General features: G+C 41.8%; 1 protein-coding gene across 4 annotated transcripts in view; it reads left to right on the top strand.

Moving 5' to 3' along the window:
* The window catches only part of LOC149179728 (putative alpha-amylase 2), a 368,705-nt gene that overhangs the window by 219,270 nt on the left and 124,750 nt on the right, over positions 1-24,685 (top strand). For all 4 annotated transcript variants that reach the window (XM_089415779.1, XM_089415777.1, XM_089415778.1 and 1 more), the window contains 3 exons: positions 19,107-19,195; positions 19,336-19,458; positions 19,665-19,700. In XM_089415779.1, the coding sequence (XP_089271905.1) occupies positions 19,107-19,195; positions 19,336-19,458; positions 19,665-19,700 (248 nt within the window). The remainder of the gene's footprint in view (positions 1-19,106; positions 19,196-19,335; positions 19,459-19,664; positions 19,701-24,685) is intronic.

Raw genomic sequence — 24,685 nt, 5'->3', positions numbered from 1 at the left:
AGTGTTGCCATGCATTTTTGCACATTTTGTATTATAGCTCTCTTCTTGGACTCATACATAACCCTTTGGATTAAGGGGGGAATGTTGGACACCTAATCCTCTAAGGGTTGGTGTGGAAGCTTAACAGCCAAAAGCAGTCCAGGGGACCACTTGGAATATGAAACCAAGGGTCACTCCTATGTATTATAAATATGTATCATTGTGAATAAGAAATGTAATCTCATATTTATCGTTCTTTTTTTGTCTATGCCATGTGTGTGTTTAACATTTTTCATCAATTACATAAAATCATAATTACACGTCATTATGAAGACCGAACCTGGTTACACTTTTCAACGGGAATTCCCGCTTGGGAATCCTTTGTGCTAAACAACATCGATTGACTTGTCTAAGCAGCTCAAGAAAACTTTTGTTTAGAAGTTAAATTGTCAAAAGATGCAAATGAAGGCCTCTTCTCGTTATTTATAATTGTGGGTCTCCTTTTCTCCCTTGATGGCCCCCACTCTTTCTCTCTCCTAATTCGCACCCCCTCCTTTTTTCTCTCATCCAAGAGTATGAGTTCACTTCTTGGGCTGAATTCCTCTCTCTTGTGGGCCCCATGTTCCACTAGAGCTACAATTTCCCTTTTTCCTCCTAAGTCCCAATGTCGAAATTTCCTCCTTTTCCAAAAGTCATCTCTAATGCAGAAAATCAAAATTGGGGATATTACATAAATGATAGACTTGTCATGGGGCAAATGGTGTTTATTTGCAAAGCCTTGCCACTCGTATTCTATCACAAGTGGCAAGCTCTTCATCAATAGAATGTAATTGGAGCACTTATAGTTTCATTCATTTTGTGAAACGCAACAGGTTGGGATTGCAGAAGGTTTAGGATTGTGTATATGTTCATTCAAACCTATGCCTTGTGTTTCGTAGGAGTGAAGAATATATTAGTGGACCTCATTAAGATTGGGATGTGGAAGCAGAATGTTCAGACTTAGAGCTCTCTCTTTTTGCTCTTGATATTAGTGCTAGTGGTGATGCAAGTGGAACTACTAATATGTCATGTCCCTTCTCAAAAACATTAGTCACAGGGTGCAGCTACACATTTTTGGCACATTTTTGACTTAGGAGGAGGACCCCACACTTAGACTTAGGAACTATGGGGTAATTTTGACTTTATTTAGCAGTTAGTGGAATGTGGGGGCCACCCACACGGAGAATTCAAACTTGGCCATTCGATGTGCTTGGAGGAAAATTGAATGGGTGGATGGAGGGGCCCACATGAGGCTAAGGAGGCCCAAGGTAATAAAAGGAGGATCGACTCTCATTTTCGACGATCTTCTACATTTGCAAACAAACACTCACTTGGACACTTTGTTGCTTAGCAAGTTTACGGGTTGTTTAGCCACGAATCTCTCACGTGGGAGACTCAACCTCTACTTCGGGGGACCATCTGTGCCCGCCCTAGGGAGGTTGTTCTACAGGAGTTTCAAGGAGTTAGGGACAATAATACACTTCAGCCATCAGCGCAGAGAAGGAACTGCGTATTCGTGGGCAGCGAGAAAACATGCAGGAGGAGTTGGAGGTCAGCAAGGGGATTCATTGCTTGCTGGGAGATCGAGGAACTGAGGAGGCAACATAGTAAAGGCAATTTCACTGGAGTTTACAGTCAGCTAGACCAACACATCAGTTAGTCGAATTTCTGGATAGAGGGACTACGCAGAGGCCATCCAGCAATAGTTCATGGGGACTTGGGGTGCAGTTGATCTTGGCCAAGAGCCATCCGGGGAGTTAGGAGTTGGATAGCACAGGTAAAACCAACATTTTGGAGGATTTTGCAGAGGGATTTGCAAGTTGTTTAGCTGGTGAGAGGCTCCAGGGGGGTCGAAAATCCAAAGTCAAAACCAACTGAATTCCCTTTTGGGTTTTTCTGAGTTTTGTCCAAGGAGTCTAGGGTTAAAAGCACACAATTTTCTGGGCAATTTTTGAGCACTTTCCAGCGAGTCGAAGTTCAGCAGGGCAGTAGCTTACTGGGACAGCGCAGTGCAGAGTGGTGCAGTAGCTGGGCAGCCTTTAGCTTAGCTATTTTCCCACCTTGGTTGGTCTTGCTTGTTCATTGGGACAAGCCAAGGTGCACCATTCCATTTCATATTGTATCAATGCCTGTAGATTTTTAATAAAATGGCTCAGTAGTTCCTTATTAGCAGCGTTTTCATGGATGTTTGATGTGTGTTTATTTTTTATGTGCTGCTACACAGTTTATTTGCTTAATATCACTTACATTCCTACTTAGGAACAACGGGGACTAACAGAACATCACCTACCATAGGCAGAGGTACAGGGGTAGAGAAAGGGAGTTAGAAATTACTCCAGATATGGAGGACAAAGGGAAAGCAGTTGCCAGAGAGGAGGAAATGACAGAGCCCAAGAGTAGGGAGGAGATGGCTTTCGACAGCCTCCTGAGGGCCTTGAGTGACTTGGCCAATTGGCAGAAAGACATGCTGGAAGAGATAAAGTCACAGAACAGAGAAAGGACCACGCCTAGAGGGTTTCTATGTGGGGAAACTTCCAGGGCCTCTCAGCCTTTCAATCACCCTAACTAGCAGCACAACGCCCTTTAGTTAGTGTGCTGACTCGGGCTACACTACCTTCTTTCTTGCGAGTGGCACAAATCGAGCCTGTGAGGGAGGAAGATCCTCCTCAAATGGGGGATTACTTCAGAGAGTGGCAGACCATGGATGAAGACTTCAAAGAAGCCCTCTCCTTCAGAGATTATTGCAAGCTCAAGCAGATTGAGAGGAGTAAGGGGTACAGAGGATAAGGGACCCAGAACTATGAGCTGCAGAGAACCATAGGGAGGATGTATTTCCCTACTTTTGATGGCATGACCAAGGTTTGGGTTGAAAAGATGGACACATACTTTCAACTCAACCAGATAACAGAGCAGGAATCCATTAAGATGGCCACGCTGCACTTGGAGGGGGAAGCCCATGATTGGTGGTTCCATGGCTTGACCACCTTAAGGCATGCCTAGATATTTTCTTATGATTTCACCTGGAGGGTGGTGGAGCGATTCGATCAGAGGGATCCAAAGGCATATTTCAGGGAGGATGGAGCTAACACAACTACGCCAAACTGGCAACCCAGAGAAGCACTTTTCAGATTTTCTGCGTGTGTCAGTGATGGTCCCGGATCTATTCGAGGCAAGGAGGGTATATACCTTCATTGAGGGCTTGCTTGAGCCCCTATGTGGATTGGTGAAGTCACGTAGACCCTCCACGTTGCAGGAAGTGGTCCTATGTGCCAGAGATCTACAGGGGGCCAACCCCAAGACTAGAGCACCATTTCTTGCACTGACCCCTTTCCCACAGAAGGGGCATGAGACTAGGCCCCCATCATTGAGGACGACACAGGGGAGGGGACAGTTAGATGAGGAGACACGAAAGGACCTTCGGAGGAGGAAGCTGTGCTTCACATGTAGAGAGCCCTAGGCACCTGGCCATAGGTGCACTACAGGTAGAGCACACTACATTGACGTCTTTTCTAACAGTGACAAGGAGGATGAGGTGGAGTAGGATTGTGGTGGCATAGATGGAGAGAATCCGACAGATAGAGGGCCACCACCACCTCCTCCATAGAGAGGGGCATCTCTTGCCCCAACAGGAGGAGTCCTTGCTTCTTTATGCGAGATTCCTAAGTTTTTGACGCTGATGATCAGAGGCACTGTACAGAGACAGGGGTGTCAGTGCTGGTGGACAGTGGGGCTACCCACAATTTCATAGATGCACAGCTGGTCCAGAGGAGGGGCCTCACCATAATAGAGTTTGAGGGTTTCTCAGTCATAGTGCCAGGTGATCGTACCATCCAGTGCACCAGATATGTGCCTTCCTTAGCCATAGTTATGGGGAACTACTTGATGACGGACCACTTGTTTGTGGTTGATGTGTTAGACAGCAACGTGGTGATGGGTGTCCAGTGACTGTATTCCCTTGGGTGAGTCACGACGGATTGGAGGAAACCAGAGATGGAGTTAATTGGGCCAGATGACAAACTAGTGGTCTTGAGAGGCATGCAGTCTTACCCACCTCAAACAATTTCGATCCACAGGATGGAGGTAGATCTACGACATGGGGACATTGCATGGGCAGTTGAGTTGAGAATCTCAGAGGCTGGGGGACAGGTGCAGCAACCACCAGTAGACATACAGGCTTTATTGGACAGGTATGTAGTAGTGTTTGGGGACATTCCACCAAGGCAGCCACCAGATAGAGGATTTGAGCACACCATTGAGCTGGAGCTAGGTGTGCACGCAGTGACCACTACTCCTTATAGGCATCCCAAAGCCTATAAGGACGAAATAGAGAAGGCCATCCAGGAGCTGCTTGCATTGGGCCATATTTGGCCAAGTTCCAATCCTTTCGCTTATTCAGTAGTGCTGGTGAAGAAGAAGGATGGAACCCTTCAGATGTGTATTGATTATCGGGCCGTCAATCGAAAGACTCTTAAGAATTGGTACCCTATTCCCCGCATTGACGAGCTGATGGATGAGCTTAGAGGAGCCAAGTACTTCTCTAAGATTGATCTGCGTTCAGGGTACCACCAGATCAGGGTGAGGGATCAGGACATCCCGAAGACAGCTTTTCGGTGCCACTATGGGCACTTTGAGTTTCTGGTCATGCCATTTGGGCTGACCAATGCTCCAGCCACATTCCAGTCATGCATGAACCATGTCTTCCGGGGACAACTGAGGAGGTTCGTGCTAGTGTTCTTCGATGACATCCTGATCTATAGCCGGACATGGGAGGAGCACCTCCAACACTTGGAGGAGGTATTGCGCATTCTGGAGGAGCATCAGTTCTATGCCAAGCTCTCCAAGTGCGAGTTTGGGTTGACAAAGATGCTCTACCTAGGGCATATCATTGGAGCAGATGGGGTGAAAGTTCACGAGGAGAAGATTCGGGCCATCCGGGATTGGCCAGTACCCTGAGACGTGACTACGCTGAGGGGCTTCTTGGGCATTTGCACCTATTACAGGAAGTTTGTCAAAGGGTTCTCGCAGCTGGCAGCGCCTTTGACTGACTTGACCAAGAAGGGGGCCTTCACATGGACTGATGGAGCACAGGTTGCCTTTGATCACCTCAAGGAGGTGATGAGCAGTTGCCTTGTCTTGGCACTTCCGGACTTTTCCCAGCCATTCACGGTGGAGTGTGATGCATCCGGGGTAGGAGTTGGAGCAGTATTGTCACAGGAGGGGCATCCCATAGCTTTCGAGAGTCGGAAGCTCCTACCGCATGAGCTGTCATATTCCATATATGACAAGGAGATGCTGGCCATTATGCATGCATTGGCTAAGTTCCGCAAGTACTTGGTGGGCAACCGGTTCTGAGTGAAGACTGATCACAGTCTTCGACATTTCATGGGGCAGCAGGGCCTCAACGGAAGGCAACAGAGATGGGTCAGCAAGGTGTAGGCCTATGATTTCGACATCGAGTATGTGCGGGGGAAGCACAATGTGGTGGCCGATGCTCTATCTTGGAGACCAGCTGGGTTATCTCTTATGAGCATATGCCAGGATTAGAGGGCTCAGTTGTTGGTGGAGTACTCCAAGGACATGAGGGCATATGAGGTATTGGAGGGGACAGATGCAGATGAGCGTTACTCTGTGATGGATGAGGTCATCTATTAGAAGGGGCGCATTTACTTAGTGCCCAACTCGCAGTTGAGCGAGAGGATACTTCAGGCAGCTCATGATTCACCATTGTCCGAAGACTAGGGGTTCCAGAAGACTTATATGGCTATTTGGGAGAGATTCACATGGAAGGGCCTCAAGGAGGACGTGTTGCAGCACGTACGGGAGTGTGAGGCTTGTCAGCGGAACAAAGGGGAGCTGACCCACCCTGCATGACAACTACAACCACTTCCCATTTCGGAGAGGAAATGGGAAAGTATTTCAATGGATTCCATCATTGGGCTCCCCACAGTACAGGGGAAGGATTCCATATACGTAGTGGTCGACAGGTTGACCAAATTTGCCCACTTCTTTGTCATCCCCACTAGTTACACGGTTGCACAAGTTGCCAAGCTGTTCTTCCAGGAGGTTTTCAGGCTGCATGGGCTCCCCAAGAACATAGTGAGCGACAGAGAGCAGATTCATGGGTGGCTTTTGGCAAGAACTCTTCAGGTTGGTTGGGACGGAGTTCACTCCTAGCACTAGTTATCACCCTCAGACTGATGGCCAAATGGAGAGGGTTAAGCAGTGGTTGGAGGGGTACCTGAGGAACCATGTGACAGGTCAGCAGAGGACATGGATTTGGTGGTTGCATCTGGGTGATACTGCTACAACACTACGCACCACATGTCTATTGGTATGACTCCTTTTCATGCCCTTTATGGATATGATGCACTGATTTTTGCTGATATTGTTTTGGAGACAGCTAGGCCCCAAAGGCCAAAGACTGGGTCCAAGATTACCAAGATATCCTCAAGGCTCTCAAGGATAATTTGGTGACAACCCAAAATCAACAAAAACTTTATGTAGACTGACACAGGACAGAGAGGCACTTTGAGGAAGGGGACTTAGTATACCTCCGGCTGCAGCCTTACAGACAATCTACGCTAAAACAGAAGGGGGCCGAGAAGCTACAGCGATGCTTCTATGGGCCCTACCGGGTGACTAGGCGAGTTGGTAGGTGGCTTATGAGCTGGAGCTGCCTCCAAGGAGTAGAATCCACAATGTGTTTCATGTCTCATCCTTGAAGAAGGTGTTGGGGCAACAGGTGACGGCAGCAGCTGATCTATTCCCATTGGATGATGACGACCACTTGGTGTTAGAACTAGAAGCCATTTTGGAGAGCAAGGAAAGGAGACTGAGGAGCAAGACCATTAGGGAGTTCTTGGTACACTGGAAGAACTTGCCAAATGAGGATGCCACCTGGGAAGTTGAGCACGTATTGGAGCACCCAGCTTTGAGGTTGCTTGAGGGCAAGCAACATTTGGGAGGGGAGGACTATCATCTCCCTTCTCAAAAAAATTAGTCACAGGATGCAGCGACACAGTTTTGGCAAAATTTTGACTTAGGACGAGGACCCCACACTTAGACTTAGGAACTATGGGACAATTTCGACTTTATTTAGCAGTTAGTGGAATGTGGGGGCCACCTAGATGGGGAATTCAAACTTGGCCATTCAATGTGCTTGGAGGGAAATCGAATGGTTGGATGGAGGGGCCCACGTGAGGCTAAGGAGGCCCAAGGTAATAAAAGAAGGATCAACTCTCATTTTCGACCATCTTCTACATTTGCAAACAAACACTCACTTGTACGCTTTGTTGCTTAGCAAGTCTATGGGTTGTTTAGCCACGAATCTCTCATGCGAGAGATTCAACCTCTACTTTGGGGGACCATCCGTGCCCGCCCTAGGGAGGCTGTTCTATAGGAGTTTCAAGGAGTCAGGGACAACAATACACTTCAGCCATCAACGCAGAGAGGGAACTGTGTATTCCTGGGCAGCCAGAAAACATGCAGGAGGAGTTGGAGGTTAGCAAGGGGATTCATTGCTTGCTGGGAGATTAGGGAACTGAGGAGGCAACATAGTAAAGGAAATTTCGCTGGAGTTTGCAGCCAGCTAGACCAACACATCAGACAGTGGAATTTCTGGACAGAGGGACTGCATAGAGGCCATCTTGCAGCAATTCGTGGGGACTTGGGGAGCAGTTGATCTTGGCCAAGAGCCATTTGGGGAGCTAGGAGTTGGATAGCACAGGTAAAACCAGCATTTTGGAGGAGTTTGTAGAGGGATTTGCACGCTATTTCCTACAAGTCGAAATTGGCAGTCAAAGCTAGGGAGAGGCTCCAAGGGGGTCGAAAATCCAAATTCAAAACCAGCTAAATTCCCTTTTGGGTTTTTTTGGGTTTTTTCTAAGGAGTCTGGGGTTAAAAACACACAATTTTCTGGGCAGTTTTTGAGCACTTTCTAGCTAGTCGAAGTTCAGAAAGACAGTGGTTTACTGGGACAACGCAGTGCAGAATGGTGCAACAGTTGGGCAGCCTTCATCTCAACTATTTTCCCACCTGGGGTTGGCCTTACTTGTTCATTGGGACAAGCAGAGGTGCACCATTCCATTTCATATTGTATCTAGCTTGCATATTTTTAATAAAATGGCTCAGTAGTTCCTTATTGGCAACGTTTTCATGGATGTTTGATGTGTGTTTATTTTTATATGCTGCTGCATAGTTTATTTGCTTAATATCACTTACATTCCTACTTAGGAACATTACATAATAGAGTTTCTTCTTATGTTGAACAAGCATCCTGTTCTATTTTCATTGATGAGGATGAGGATTTTTATGATTAATGATATGTTAATGTAGCCAATATTGTCTTTAGCTCATGTTTTATTTCAGTTTTAGAACAAATAACCTCAAGTATAAAGGCTTATTTTGGAGCCTTTGATGTAAAGCCTCATCTACAAAGGTTAATTTTGGATTTTTGCATCATGTAATCATCTATTGGAGTTAATATAGACATGGTTTTCCTTCTAAAACATCATTTATGTGTCTCATGTGAGAATTTCTGAATCTACACATCAGAAATCCTACTGCAATCATTGGTTTGTCATCTCTTACTTGTTCTTTACATTCAACAAATTATTTAATTACTTAAACAACAATGAAAACACTATTGCAGCCTACACATATATACAGATCATGAACTGAAATAAACTGAGACAATCACACAAGGGACACTGTTATTTTTGGACAATCGTCCTCGGAAAAACCCAATTTGGGAAAACCAGTGCAGCATATAGAGGGTTTGTATTATTAAGAAAATTTCTGAATACAACTAGGGTGCCAAATCTGACTCACCAATAGAGAATAAACCTCGCAGAAGTACCTCTATTCGGAGACAATATTTTGACAAATCCAACACCTGGATGATCAAACCCTACAGATGACAATTGTTGTTCCCAGTGCTGGGCAGCAATTGCTGCTACAAGCTCTGCGTTGGAACTGTGTCACCTCTACTAGGAGCTGCGTCACCCTCTTGGTGAGCCTCCCTTGCTTAGAAGTCAATTTGTTGAATTGTTGCTCCCTCTGCCCCATAGAAAACCCCAACGATGCCTCTAAGGGACTGCGTCAACCCCTCTAGCTTCTGCGTCACCCTCTCTGTAGCTGCGCTGTCTCTCCTGTTGCTGCTCTGCCTCTCTGCTATCTTTCCTCGGCCTTGGACTCAAGTCCCTTTGCCGAACTGCCCCTCTCACTACAACTTAGATCACTTAGCTCGACTTTCTCAACAAAGCACGCCCTAGAAAAATCTAACTCTTTGATCTCTTGGTGTATCTCCAACTGACCGTCAAGCCTCCTCTTATACTTTTCTTGTTGATGAATCAACGGCCGTGATCTAATCTCTAATCAACGGCTAAGATTGAAACAGGCTTGATCCTCGTCACTTATAACCTTCTCACCCATATTCTTATTAATACACATTAATATTTTTATTTTCCTAAGTTTAGACTTAGGAACCCATTAAAAATATTAATTATTTTAATAACTCCTCATCTAGGTGGAATTCTCCAAACGATTTCTAGGTTTTGGAGATCTCATGTATTCTAGCCCCTCCACAAAATTTCGAAGCTAGAGCACATCTGATGCTACCCAACCCAAAATCAACATCTCATTCTTTCTTTTCTTGCAAGATAATGTGTTATTAACTTTTTATCTCATTTATAAAAAAATTATATATATATATATATATATAATATGACATTTCGACCAATGTTTCCATTTCTTGGGGATCACATTTTGGGTCGTACCTATTTCGGAAACTTCTAGACGTTATGGTGGTTCATGCAACTTAGGAAACCAGACTATTGGAAGTTAGGGCGTCAAGATGATGATGAGTTGGGATGGATGAATAATCAAGATTCGGGATTCAGAATGTGGGGATAGTTGGCAATCGAGATGGTTGGAATTTGAAAGGTTGGGCGTCAAGACACAATAAAATGTTTGAGCGTAGTTTAGTCATTTAAGCTAGAGCATCTAAACTATTGGAAAAATGGGTATGCTTTCATCATTTTTGAGGATAGTCTAGGCACTAGGGACCAAAGTGATGTATAAAAGGGGATTGAAACCAAAAGTTCAAAAATTTTGGTGTTGATCGAGAATTTCAGTCTATGGAAAGGAACATACGAGATGAATAATATATGTGCCTAGGGTCCAACTACTAAGATCCTCTCAACAATTGTAACTTTTCCAGTGAGAGGAAGATCAAGGTGACTCCAAGCTTGAAGTTTCTTCTCAAAATTGGTCGTGATCCACCGCCCATCAATCAGCGAGAGAGAACCGCACCACAAAGCAGATCTCCAATTACCGAATGATCTCCATTGGCTTAATAAACTCACTTATGATTTAGCCAAAGAGGATGGCCATCTTGACCAACAAGGAAATCCTCACTTTTCTCTTCATTGACAACCACTCCAACTGCTTTTGCAAAAGTGTCTGAGAATAAGATAGTATGCTTCAAAAGATCTTTAGTCAATTTATGGGTTAGTGCCAAGTCCTATGCAAAGTGAACATTAAGACGCTGATTAATCAATAGGTAATGAAATACCTCTGATTTTCCCTCACATTTTTGTTGATTTGGGGTAGCATCGAATGTGCTCTAGCCATGAAAATTGGTGGAGAGGCTAAAGCACATGAGATCTCCAAGACCCAGAAATCGTTTTGGAAAATTCCATCCAGATGAAGAGTTATTAAAATAATTAATATTTTTAATGAGTTCTTAAGTCTAAACTTAGGAAAATAAAAATATTAATGGGTATTAATAAAGATAAGGATGAGAAGCTTCTAAGAGACGGAGATCAAGTCTATTTTAATCTTAGCTATTGATTAGGGACTTAATCTCGGCCGTTGATTCATCAATAGGAAAAGTATAAGAAAAGGCTTGAGGGTCGGTTGGAGATACACTGAGGGAGACCAGTCAGTTTGATTTATGGAGCGAGGCTTTCTCAGAAATTCGAACTAGAAGACTGGATTGCAGCAAGAGGTAGTGGGTACGTAACAAAGAGGCAGGGACAGTGCGGAAGGACCAATGCAGAGTTCAGAGAGGCAAAGGCAGAGCTAGAGGGAGCCATGCAGAGGCAGTTGGATTGCGCAGTCACTGAAGGGCCTGCGTGGGTGACGCAGAGAGGCCAAGTGCTGACGCAGAGTGGCAGAGGCTGATGCAGAGGGTCTAGGAGCTATGCAAAGGCTAGCTGGACAAACATTGAGCCTAGGGGAGGCGCCGGAGGATTTATCTTTGTTGGGTGAGCCAGTTTGGCACCCTAGTTGTACTCAAGAAAAACTAATTAATAAAATCCTCCTCTGCTACACCGGTTTTCCCGCATTAGGATTTTTCGGGGACAATTGTCCAAAAATATTTGTGTTGATGTGTTTGATACTTGTGCATGTATTTGTTTCTGTATTCTGGTGTGATATCTACAATAGAATTTATTTTAATATTTACTGAAGGGATTTTCTAAATAACTTATTGGAAAATAAGTAGGTAAAATAAATCAGTTGCTGCAGTAATAGAATTTTCAAATGGTATCAGAGCAAGGAATCAGAGACAGGAAGGGAAAATCAATTATGCGTCGAGATCATGATGTAGAGGCATCTACGTCAGGAGACTTATGCAGATTTTCATAAAATTGCACAAGAGATAATAATTTCGATTTCTCTATGCTAGCTTCCAGATTGGAAGAAGAAGTTGCTTGTGTGACAAGATCTGTATCATCATAGGTATGGTATATAGACAGTGGAGCCTCCTGGCATATGATAGGAATCTGGGAATGTTTCTCAGACTATCAGAAAGAAAGGATGAATTTTCAGATCACCATGGGGAATAAGGCAAAGTGCACTCCAATAGGGAAGGGTACCATAGTTTTTCAAACAGAAATGAGAGAGCAGTTCCGTGCTACCAATGTGCTGCATGTGCCAGGACTGGGGATGCACTTACTTTTCATATCATAACTTCAAGGCAAGGGCTATGACGTTTTCTTCGTTAAGGAAAAAATATACGTCAAACACCCGAGTTGGAAAAGGAAAGTGCATATCGGAATCAGAAGTAACAGGTTGTACAGGTTACAGCGAGAATCACCAATGGCACTGATAGGCAGTAATGGAGACAAATTTGAATGAACTATGGCACAAAAGAATGGGACATTTGCACCATGGGGCTCTGAGAATTCTTAGGAAAACTGTAATAGGAGTTCCAAATCTTAGTACAGAACGAGATGATGTATGCAGAGTATGTGCTCTGGGCAAATATGCCAAAGCAGCTTTTTCTAGATGTTAAGTTATGGTATGTTCTATGCTTATAACAGTTTACTTCTTTTCCTTATTATATTCCAAAGATTAGCAATCACACGTACATAAAGTAAAGTGCAGATAGAACATTAAACGATCGACAGAAAACAAGCCAAGACAAGAGACACAAGATGTGGTGGCTAGCCAGGGACAAACCCCACATTGTGTGGGGAAACCCTTTGATCAAATCTTCTTTTATCTTCAATAATTCAGCAGAGAGAAATAGTACAATAAATCTGATTCATATCAGCAGTAGCAAACCCTAGATTAGTAGCATTAGCATTAGCGACTTCATTATCAAACTAGGGCAGACCATATCTCACAAACCGACAGTCGGATTGACTTCATTCCACCACCAAAAGTTTCGGCTTCCAGAGGAGGTTCAGATGAACCTACAGCGCAGTTCAGATGAGGAGATCTTCTAGGCCACGCAAGTCAATCTTTACTTCTGCAGTTGCAGCTTCAGTTTCAGCAGTTTCGGCTTCAAACTAGGGCAGTCGATATCTTGCAAACCGTTCGTCGGATTGACTTCATTCCACCACCAAAAGTTGTGGCTTTCAAAGGAGATTCAGATGAACCTACAACACAGTTCCAAAGAGATCTTCTAGGCCACGCAAGTCAATCTTTACTTCTGCAGTTGCAGCTTCAGTTTCAGCAGTTTCCGGCTTCAAACTAGGGCAGTCGATATCTTGCAAACCGTTCATCGGATTGACTTCATTCCACCACCAAAAGTTGCGGCTTTCAAAGCAGATTCAGATGAACCTACAACGCAGTTCCAAAGAGGAGATCTTCTAGGCCACGCAAGTCAATCTTTACTTCTGCAATTGCAGCTTCAGTTTCAGCAGTTTCCGGCTTCACATGTGTGAGAGAGAGAGATCCATTTCAGCGCAGTAGAGAAAAGACTCATATCTGCGCATAGAGAGAGAGAGATGTGAGATGAGATGAGTGAGTCTAAATGAGGAAAAGTCCTCTTATATTTATACACAACGTTGGTGGGTGAATAGATGCGACTATTGGGCTTCTGAGCCTACATGAGTTGTAGGTCGGCTTGATAATAATTCCATAATCAAAATAAATTCATATCTCCATGAATACTTATCGGAATTGGATGATCTTTATATCAATCCTACACCTCTCGACGAGAGGAATCTAATAAAAATATTATTAGCCATGAATAAAATGACCCACATGAAGTTTTTCCCTGGTTGCCAATTTTAACACTAGAAGTAAAAACATGGCCAAGAGTGTGCTAGGATTGATACACTCAGATATCTGCAGACCAATGTCCACTAAAGCTCTTAGTGGTGCCGAATGCTTCATCACCTTCATTGATGACCACTCCAGGAAAACTTGGATTTAGTTTTTGAAAACCAAGGATGAGGTTATCTGTCGATTCAAAGAGTTCAAGGCTTTGGTGGAGAATCTGACAAGGAAGAAAATAAAAGTTTTGCACTCAAACAATGGTGAAAAATATGTCGATAAGGACTTCACTAATTTTTGCACTAGGGAAGACATCAAAAGAAAGTGGACAGCTCCTTGCAATTCAGAGCAGAATGGAGTAGTGGAAAGGAAGAACAAGACTATCGTGGAAGCAGCTAGGGCCATGATGTATGATCAGGATATGCCAAAATTCTTGTGGGAGGAAGCATGCAACACGACAATCTATGTCCAGAATAGAACTTCTCATAGGGCATTGGACAAGATTGCCCCAGAGAAAGTCTTCACCGGGAAGACACCTGAACTCAACTATTTTAGGATATTTGGGAGTTTAGCATATTGTCGTATACCCGAGGAGAAAAGGACGAAGTTAGATCAAACTGTAGAGAAAGAATATCTAGTGGTATATAGCGAGAACGCTAAGGCATATAGAATCTATCTTCTAGGGAGCAGGAAGGTAATAGTTCGGCGAGATGTGAAGTTCATGGAAGATAGAGCCTTCAGAAAATCTCAAGACATGCCTTCCGAAGAGTAGTCAAAAGATGAGTTGTTGGTCAAACCACTTCAACTAGCGGAAGCCAAGAATGCTTCCTCAGAACAGGAAGAATCACATGAAGAGGAGGAGCTAACAGATGCACCTGCTACTTGAGGAAGAACAAGCTAGGAACTTCGATAGATTTTGCGGGATGCAGAAGATTTCATCGGTGCACCGAGAAACAATAAAAGGGAGCGAAAACAGCCAAATAGATATCAGGGATTAGTAGCTCAAGATGGGGAGCCTACCAGTTTTCAAGAGGCCGCTCAACATCATGTTTGGATGGATGCAATGGTAGACGAATACAACTCTATAATGGTGAACGATGTTTGGGAAGTAGTGCTTAGGCCTTAAGACAGATCGATGGTAGGTTCGAGATGGATCTACAAGATTAAATACGCTGCAGGCAGCAGTGTGGAAAAATACAAAGCTAGGTTTGTGGCTAAGGGGTATGCTCTGAAGGAAGGAATTGACTACGAAGAGACCTTCGCCCTAGTAGCCAGGTATACATCTATTAGAACCGTGATATCTCTTACAGCATAGATGGGATGGGAGATTCATCAGATGGATGTCAAAACGACATTCTTGAACGAGGTAATAGAAGAGGAAGTATACATTGAACAGCCAGAAGGCTTTGAGACACATGAGAAGAAGTCTCATGTATGCAGATTGAAGAAAGCCTTGCATGGGCTCAAACAGGCACCTAGAGCCTGGTATGGTCGAATTGATGTCTACTTGCAGAAGATGGGGTTCGTCAAGAGTGACATAGATCCAAATCTATATTATCTGGTTGTAGAGAATGAGCCTCTAATCCTAGTATTATATGTGGATGATCTCTTCCTGATAGGATCATCCAGGCTCATCAAGGACAAGAAGAATCTAGTCACAGAATTCGACATGAAGGATTTGGGACAGATGCATTATTTCCTGGGGTTGGAAGTTTGGCAGCAGAAGGGGGAGATCTTTCTTGACAACGGAGATATGCTACAGAAATTTTGAAGAGATTCAGGATGCAGGATTGTAGGCCTATGGCTACTCCAATGATCACCAACTGGAAGAAAATTGATGCATCAGAAGAAAAGGATGTTGATCCCACCTTATACAGGCAGCTCATAGGGTCCCTGATGTATCTGGTGAATACCAAGCTAGACATTTGTTACGTTGTGAACACCCTCAGTCAGTTCATGGTGGAATCGAAGAGGATGCACTGGGCAATAGCCAAATATGTTCTCAGAATATACAGGGAACAATGGATTATGTAATCTTGTACACCAGGAGCAAGGATATTAGACTAAGTGGATTCACTGATGCAGATTGGGGTGGAAGTTCAGTGGATCGGAGAAGTACCTCTGGGAACTGTTTCAACATTAGATCAGGAATGACCTCCTAGGTAGTAGGAAACAAAAATCCGTAGCTCTGAGCTCAGTTGAAGCAGAATATAAGGCCACTAACACAGCTTCATGCGAAGCCATATGGCTTAGAAAACTGCTTGTGAACCTATTCAGAAGAAAGATTGAAGCGACCGGGATCATGTGTGATAATCAGAATTGCATCAAGCTCTCTGAGAATCCATTATTTCATGATCAGTCAAAACACATTGATATTCGGTGTCACTTTGTCAGAGACTGTGTCCAACGAGGAGTTGTACAATTGAGCTACACTCCTACAGGAGAACAGGTGGAAGCCATCCTTACCAAGGCCCTTGGAAGAACAAAGTTTGCTTATTTTAGGGAGAAGATGGGGATGATAAAGAATCCATTTCAGTAGCAGAAATGGGTATGATGTTGCAATGCAAATGCAGTGTTAGGAGGAAGGACCAACAACAACACGGATGCAGAGGGAGCTGCAGTACAGATGTAGTAGTGGTAGTGGTAGAGCCATGGGCAACAGTACAGGATGCAACAGTGCAGAGGATGTCGGGCAGGAAGGCCAAACATCAGCACAGGTACCGGTATCGGATGATCAGGGTGATGCTCAGATGTGGAGTATTACTAGAGCACATTCCTCGCTAAGAGAGAGCGTTGATTTGGGGTAGCATCGGATGTGCTCTAGCCATGAAAATTGGTGGAGTGGCTAAAGCACATGAGATCTCCAAGACCCAGAAATCGTTTTGGAAAATTCCATCCGGATGAAGAGTTATTAAAATAATTAATATTTTTAGTGAGTTCCTAAGTCTAAACTTAAGAAAATACAAATATTAATGGGTATTAATAAAGATAAGGATGAGAAGCTTCTAAGAGACGGAAATCAAGTCTATTTTAATCTTAGCCGTTGATTAGGGATTTAATCTCGACCGTTGATTCATCAACAGGAAAAGTATAAGAGAAGGCTTGAGGGTCGGTTGGAGATATACTGAGGGAGACCAGTGAGTTCGATTTCTAGAGCGGGGCCTGCTGAGAAATTCGAACTAGAACACTGGATTGCAGCAAGAGGTAGCGGGTACATAATAGAGAGGCAAGGACAGTGCTAGAGGACCAAAACAGAGTTCAGAGAGGCAGACGTAGAGCCAGAGGGAGCCACGTAGAGGCATCTGGACTGCGCAGTCACTGGAGGGCCTGACGCAGAGAGGCCAGGTGCTGACATAGAGTGGCAGAGGTTGATGCAAAGGATCTAGGAGCTATGCAGAGGCTAGCTGGACAGATGCTAAGCCTAGGGGAGGCACCAAAGGATTTATCTCTATTGGGTGAGCCAGTTTGGCACCCTAGTTGTACTCAACAAAAGCTGATTAATAAAATCCTCCTCTGCTGCACTGGTTTTCCCACATTGGGTTTTTCCGAGGACAATTGTCCAAAAATATCTGTGTTGATGTGTTTGATACTTGTGCATGTATTTGTTTTTGTATTCTGGTGTGGTATCTGCAGTAGAATTTATTTTAATATTTACTGAAGGGATTTCGTAAATAACTTATTGGAAAATAAGTAGGTAAAATAAGTTGGTTGCTGCAGTAATAGAATTTTCACAATTTTAGCATCCTGAAGCATGTAACTGAGGGCCTTTGCTGCAATCACATAAAGATAGGGGGCAAGAGGGTAACCTTGCCGAATGGAATGCTTCAGCTGAATAGAGTCAAACAAAACACCATTCACACTAACTGTTGTTGAAGCCCATGCAAAAAGTGATGCCACTGACTGATAAAAGAAAGAGCCAAACCTCGACCTGTCCAACATGTTCCTAACAAAGTCCCATTTAGTTTGGTCATAGGTCTTTATCAAAGTCCATTTTAGAAAGAAAAAAGACTTTCTGTTGAGACTCCTATGCCCCTTTAAGTTCCCCAAAGCAGTTAAAAGATTATCAAGAATAAATCTGCCCTTAATAAAACCAGTTTGGTCCTTGTGGACAATCAAGGCAACCAAAAGCTTTATCCTACCAGTAAGGGCTCTGGCAAGACTCTTGTAAGTGACATAACAAAGAGTAATTGGATGCCATCCTCCAACCAGATCTTGTTTGGTCCCCTTAGCGATGGGTTTGATAAGACCAGTGTTTGCGATCATTGCAATACAATCACTTCATCGTTTTTTTATATTTGATGTTTGGATTATCTGAATTTTGTTCCATTCCTTGGAAAATCATATTTTCACATTCAGTTAAACATCTTAGGGATAGGTTCCTGTACATTTTCTGTTCTATATTTCAAGATCTTAGCTTGGTATCCATAGGTATCTATTTCTTTTCTGTTGGAAAGCTGTATGATTTTGTTTGCACATTTTTTACTGGAAACACCTGACAGTGGGTTAGCTATTGTTTCATAGTGATTCTGTCAGTTTACATAACATTTTAGCATAAAACGCCTTGCTTCTATTCTAGTATTCCTCTTTTGTGTGTTTCATTGAAGTGTGCCACTGAGCTTACAGTTAGGAATAAATCTTTTCTTGAGAGTTTTTAAAGAATTGTTGTTTTATACAATCTACGATAACATGCAATATCATATCTGTCTCTTCCATAAGGTGTGATCCATCCAATCCTGCTGTGTCTTGGTGCTTTGAATTCTTTCTTGTGACATGTGGTTGGTTCAAAACTTCAATGTAGCCTTCCATTACCCTATTCTGCTGACATAAACACCATAGCAGCTGAATGAATTCAGCACTCCTGCGTATGTCTGAATGAACTGCCAATATTTTGGTTTTGAGCTGGTGAGATCCAGGGCAGCTGGTGAACACACATATTATGTTCCAATTTTTCTTTATTATAATCGAAACCTTACTATTTATTTTTTATTGTAATTATAGATTTTATTAACCTTTACAATCTTGATAGGCTTTACCATCACTAGAATTCCGCTTATTTCCATAGTTGTCAGGTTCAACAGGAACTTGAAGGCTTGAACCTTTCAAACCAGCCAAACCAGTCTCCTAATATCCAAACCTTTCCTTAAATATGCAAGAGGAAAATGACTTAAGAGCAGAAAAGAAACTACTTTAGGTCCTTGCGAGCCTTGCATGGCATATTCATTCACTTTATAATCTGAAAACATTGGGTCATTTTCATTATTATCCTATCTCTTGATTCTGTTACCCCCAAGAGGCAACTTAGTTTCATGTTTTTTTCTATGATTGTTTGAGTTTACAAGCAATATTTTTAATTTTAAGTATAATTTTAGATGTTTGATATTCTGAACCATTTATCAAACCTTCCAAACTTTTCCAGACCTTCCTCCATCTTGAACCTACCAAATTTCTCAAACCTGTTAACTATGGTTGTTTTGTAGGTGAAAGGGTAATTTATTTTTCCTTCTAGCTTTAGAAAACAACCAAAATCAAGTGCAGAAATTGCATTTTTAAGTGTTGTTTCTTTTTCCTAATTTTGGCAGATAGCCATAGACAGAAAATAATAGACTGGATTAACGGTACTGGTGGTGTGTCTGCGGCATTTGATTTTACAACAAAAGGCATTCTTCAGGTTTGTACATTCAAATAGTTTGACTTGTTAATAAAAATACTAGGATTTGCTTCATATCCTTGTTGCTTTTCAACTATGTTCATATAATAATTTCTTTTGGGTTTCTGAAACTATGGTTGTAATGCATGAGTTCAATATAGGAAGCAGTCAGAGGAGAGTGGTGGCGTTTACGTGATTGCAAAGGAAAACCCTCTGGAGTGCTTGGCTGGTGGCCATCAAGGGCTGTAACTTTTGTTGAAAACCATGACACTGGGTCAACACAGGTGCCGTGAGATTTTCTTTACTATAACAGGACTAACATGTCTACACTGGGACATTACTGAGGATCATTTCTAATTTTTCTAGAATGTTGAACTCAGCTAACTATGGATAAGTATGACTGGCCGTATTTTACAACCAGGAATGGAAGTACATCTCAATATTTTGAATTTATTCTATTCTTCTAACCAGTTTATCTCCTTGTTTTCAGGCTCACTGGGTTTTTCCAAGTGATCATATTATGGAGGTATGTTGGTACCTTTCTTCTAATTATGCATATATGTTTATAATTGGTCTTGAGCATCAACTAAATCTAAACCTCAGAGAAGTATTTCATATAACTTTGTTCCATGCTGAAAAGTCCTTATGACTGCATATTGATTTGATTGCATTATGACTTTCATCGGTTGCAAATATAGCAATCTTTATTCATCTCTTATGGTTGTATTGTTACATCCACAAAGTTTTCAAATTATTTCACATGTATAGAAAGTTTGATATATCTTTGAAAAGATCAAAACCAACATAAATTGAAATTGAGAAATTGTACGTCAGATGGTGTTAGTTTTTGGTAGGGGTGAATAGGTGTTCTAGTCTGTATGGTGTCTAAGAGGCTAAGGAACATGAGACCTCCAACACCCAAAAAACGTTTTGCAAGAAATGCCATAGAAACACCTCAATTAGATTAATTGACATGTCGCCTGAAGTGTACACTTAAGGCGCAACACTTAGAACAGGGGCTGTCACTCTAAATCCCTATTCACTCCGTTTAGACTCTCTCCTAGCTATGTCAAGGGGGGTAGCTCCTAAGAATGATAATGAAGGAAAACTTGTTGGAATAACAAGTCTAGGCCCCTAAGAATGATAATGAAGGAAAACTTGTTGGAATAACAAGTCTAGGAGATTAAGGGCAAGGAAATTATTATTAGTGTAACTTGATTATTAATTAAAGCATGTGTGAAAGTTTATGAGCAATGTTTATTAAGATAAATGCAATTGGGATCAATAAGGAGGATACAAAATATAAATGTAACAGACCAGTGCCTTTACAATGCTCAATGGAAATTCAGAAACTTGCAAGAAATAAATGCTCAAAGTTGCAATAACAATAATGTTGCAAGAAGAGTTAGCACAAAAATTTGAAGATCAAGATAAAGATATATGAGCAATGAACCTTAAAGAAAGGAAATCGCAAGAAAACATGATATTTCCATGTACAATGAACATGCAAATTATAAATTTAGCCCACAATTCCAATCACCAATGATCAAACAAGAAAAATGCAAGATCCAAGTTAATGTGAAATGCAAAATCTTGGTTGATTTTAATTAAAATGCCTAATCTAAATGAATCCCTTGATCTCTATCTATATTGAGCCTAAGCTCTACAGTAAGTGGTAGAGAGAAGTCAAGGTGAAGCACACAAAGGTGTGATTAACGATTCCTCTCCTTGAAATCTAACGTATTTGGTGTCTCCAGTGTTGTTGGGATTGTGGCTCTGACGACTGCAAGCTCAATGTTTTAAATACTAGTAAGACTAGACCTCTCAAGCAAAGATGAAAGGGTTTTCCCATCTCTCTATCAACCAAGCTTAGGCTTGGAGGTAAAAATTAGATCTAAAATGGAAATGGAAATGTCAACAAGTTATGATGGCTTCAATGAAATACAATTTCACTAAGATGCTTCTGAAAAAAAATAAATAGGCAATTTACTTATGATTTAAACACACTTATGAGCACAAGATTATAAGCTTTCAAAAGAGAAATGAAGCACTTGGGAATTTCCTTAATGAAAAGTTGACAATGACAAATCAAATGTTAGAAACAATACTCAGAATGCCTTTAAAAATAGTGTTTAAGATTATTATTTACTTATTTAGATAGTTGAGAGAAACAAAGGTATTTTCAACAAAAACAATACCAAGATGGCAAATGAGATTGCTCACAGAGATAAAATGAAACAATTAGTTAGATATAGTAATGCAATTAAAAGTGAGACAAGATATATCCAGTGACACCTAGATCAAAGTAGCAATGCAAGTTAGAAATTGATGATTTAAAATGCAGAGGTTAGGGCCTAGATCTTAAGTTAGCAAGAATTAGATAGTTAGTGATTGATGCAATAGTTAGATGTGATGAGTGCAAAACGCAAGGAGATCAATCACACATGCACAATTAACTCCTCAAAAAGGAGGCAGGGATACCATGGGGTGGAGGTCTCAAGCTCCCTCGAGAAAAGATGTCTTTTATTTATGAGGTTACAATGGTAGAGGCCTTCTTATAAAAAATAAAAGGGCTCTTTCTCAAAAAATATTGCAATAATATGTTATGAATAAAATATATTAAATATAAATAATGATTATAATTGTAATAATGATTAGTTAATTAGTAATTGGGTTGAAGAGGCATGTCTAAATGGGACATGACCTACCTAGTATATAAGCAGACCCCTCACTCTCATTTGTATCATCATTCTTATTCATACATTTTAATATATATTCTTGTATCCTAAATGGAGATCTACATATTGCAAGTCTTTTGGAGTATTTAACGTGAAGAACGAACTTTGTTTGTTCCATTTGGTATCAAAGCATTCCTCTGAGTATACGAACTTTGTTCGTTACATTGGTATCAGAGTTGTTCGATCCTATAGCTGCTTAACTGATGCATAGAGCCATGTTCTCCGATTTAGGTCTTTGATCAGCGGATTCATCAGCTTCGTTGTCATTGAAAGTGTTTCGCTATCAGTTTTGGGAGTTTCTCCAGCTTGTTGTTAGGCCTTTGGCCATTAAAAAAAAGAATAAAAAAGTGAAAAAAATAAAAAAAAAAAATAAATTAAAATTAGAAGTTTATATATATATATATATATATATATATATATATATATAAAAAATAAAAATAGAAAAAAAGAGTATAAAAATTAAAAAAATAAATATGAAACAAAAAAATAAAATTAAAATAAAAACATAAGTTTGTCGGCCTTGTCCATGACCACCATCGAAAGCCTGTTGTTCGTCGATTGTCCGCCACCACTGTGGCCGCCAAACCCCCACGGCCAGACAGTGATCGTTTTGCAACACCACCATACCCACAACCCTAGTTGTTGTTGTTGTCGCCACCCGACCGACAACCATCACTGCTGAATACTACAAGCCTGCCCTGATTCTGTTCCACTGGTTTGCAATCCCGATCGATGCCCACAAGCCGCCAACAAACATTCTCGAATCAACAAACCAACCATCACCTCGGCTGCCACCGCCCTGCTCGAGCTGCGTACAATTCAACGCCATTAATTTTGTCACCTCAACAAAAACTCGTGACGTGGCCATCTCTTCCTCAATTTCTACTCTGCCTATTGCTGCCCAATTACGGGTAGCATTTCATGTTATTAATATAATCATATACATAATATACATACTCTGCCTACAATCCTTTATGTATCAATGTTGGAATAGCCTGTTTGTTGTTGAAGATCTGACCAATCCGCTCAACTCGTGGTTCACTTTCAACATAATCGGCACGTGAGAAGATACGTTGCCACCATTTCAAAACATTGACGCCACTTTTCATAACAAAGTAAAACGATTAATTTTGAGAGTTGAATTAATCTTAGAAGGCACATATATATGGCTATGTTAGTGAAGTTTTAAGTTCTTTAAGAAAAAAGTGAGTTATTAAAAAAGGGAATTTTATTGGACAACAATATTATAAAGTGTTAATTTTAGGTATATTCTATGCTTAGAGCAATTTATTTCAATTTTCACAGTTAGCTCAATATCTTTTCCAGATTGGCAATCTCATCAACATTAAAGTAAACTGCATTTAGAACATAAACATAAATCGCAGAAGACAAGCCAAGACAAGAGGACACAAGATGTGGCGCTAGCCAGGGACAAATCCCAATGTTGGGAAACCCTTGATCAATTCTTCTTTTATGTTCTTCAATAATTCAACAGAGAGAGAGAGAGAGAGAGAGAGAGAGAGAGAGAGAGAGATAGTACATTTACAACAAGAGTCAACTCTTTGACTTATCTTAAATAAGAGCATAGATCATATCTAAGAAGATGATGCATGAGATAGCTTAACTCAGTTGAAGACATGTTGCTTCAACTGATTCTCCAAGGTGACTCCTTCACCTATCATTGTATTGCATCTCGTCATCATGCTGCACCATGTTGCACCCATCATCACTATGCTGCATCTCATCATGCTTCATCAATCATGATTGTACCCATCACTGTACTGCATCATGTGCCATTGTTGCACCATGTTGCCATATTGTCCTATGTGCTTGCTGCACCTTGCTTGCTTACTATCCCTTGCTTGCTCGCTGTCTCTTGCATGCTTGTTGTACCTTGCTTGCTTGCTGTCCCTTGCATGTTTGTTGTCCCTTGCATGCTTGTTGTACCTTGCTTGCTTGCTGTCCCTTGCATGCTTGTTGTCCCTTGTTGTACAATATGCTGCACCATGTCCCATTGTTGTCACATTGTTGTACCATTTTACCCTGCTGCATATACCAGCCTTAGTTGCTTGCTATGGCTTGTAGCCTAGTAGAGCAGTTAGGCTATAGTTCAAGTTCAAACATACAACTTCTCCCTCAATATAGGGACAGTTGTTACCATACACAATCCAGGCTGAACAACAGTCTTTAGACATGGCTGCTAGATTTCCATTGCAGTGACTTAGGGCAGAATACAAGTAGCATATAAAAGGTAGCATATGCATCCTTCTAGACTGCGACCATAGTGTTAAGGACAGTGTTAGTTCCTATCATTAGGCCAACGTATATATCTCATTGCAGTGGATATTATGACAATGGATTAAAGTCTCCTCATGACAGCATATTTGTGGTATAGAAGACAACAGCTAGGGCTCATTTGAGGCTTCCTTTAACAGTGTATGGAAGCCTCCTTGCTGCGTTGAGGAGCCCTCTTTAAGGATAGAGAAAGTGTCTCTATCTATGGTGACAAGACGTGCGACTAAGGCATGAAGACCCGCGGCTAGGGCAGAATAGGACTGCGTATTAGGGTAGCGAGTATAGGCCTTAGATCTCCCTGCTTGGACTGCGGCTAGGCATCCTTTAGACAACGTATGAGGGCAAGTTAGGGCAGCGAATGGGAGCCTCCTTACTACTGTTAGGGTATCCCTTTTGCTGCATCTAAGGGCTGTCTCAAACCCTTCCTGAACAGCGTATAGATTAGGGCATGCTAGGATTATGTTAGGGTTGAATTAGA

This window comes from Pinus tabuliformis, chromosome 3_2 (assembly GCF_031772625.1).
Source record: "Pinus tabuliformis cultivar Carrire ecotype Pingquan chromosome 3_2, CPIR1, whole genome shotgun sequence".
Taxonomy (NCBI): Eukaryota; Viridiplantae; Streptophyta; class Pinopsida; order Pinales; family Pinaceae; genus Pinus; species Pinus tabuliformis.
This window is presented reverse-complemented; position numbering and strand designations above follow the sequence as displayed.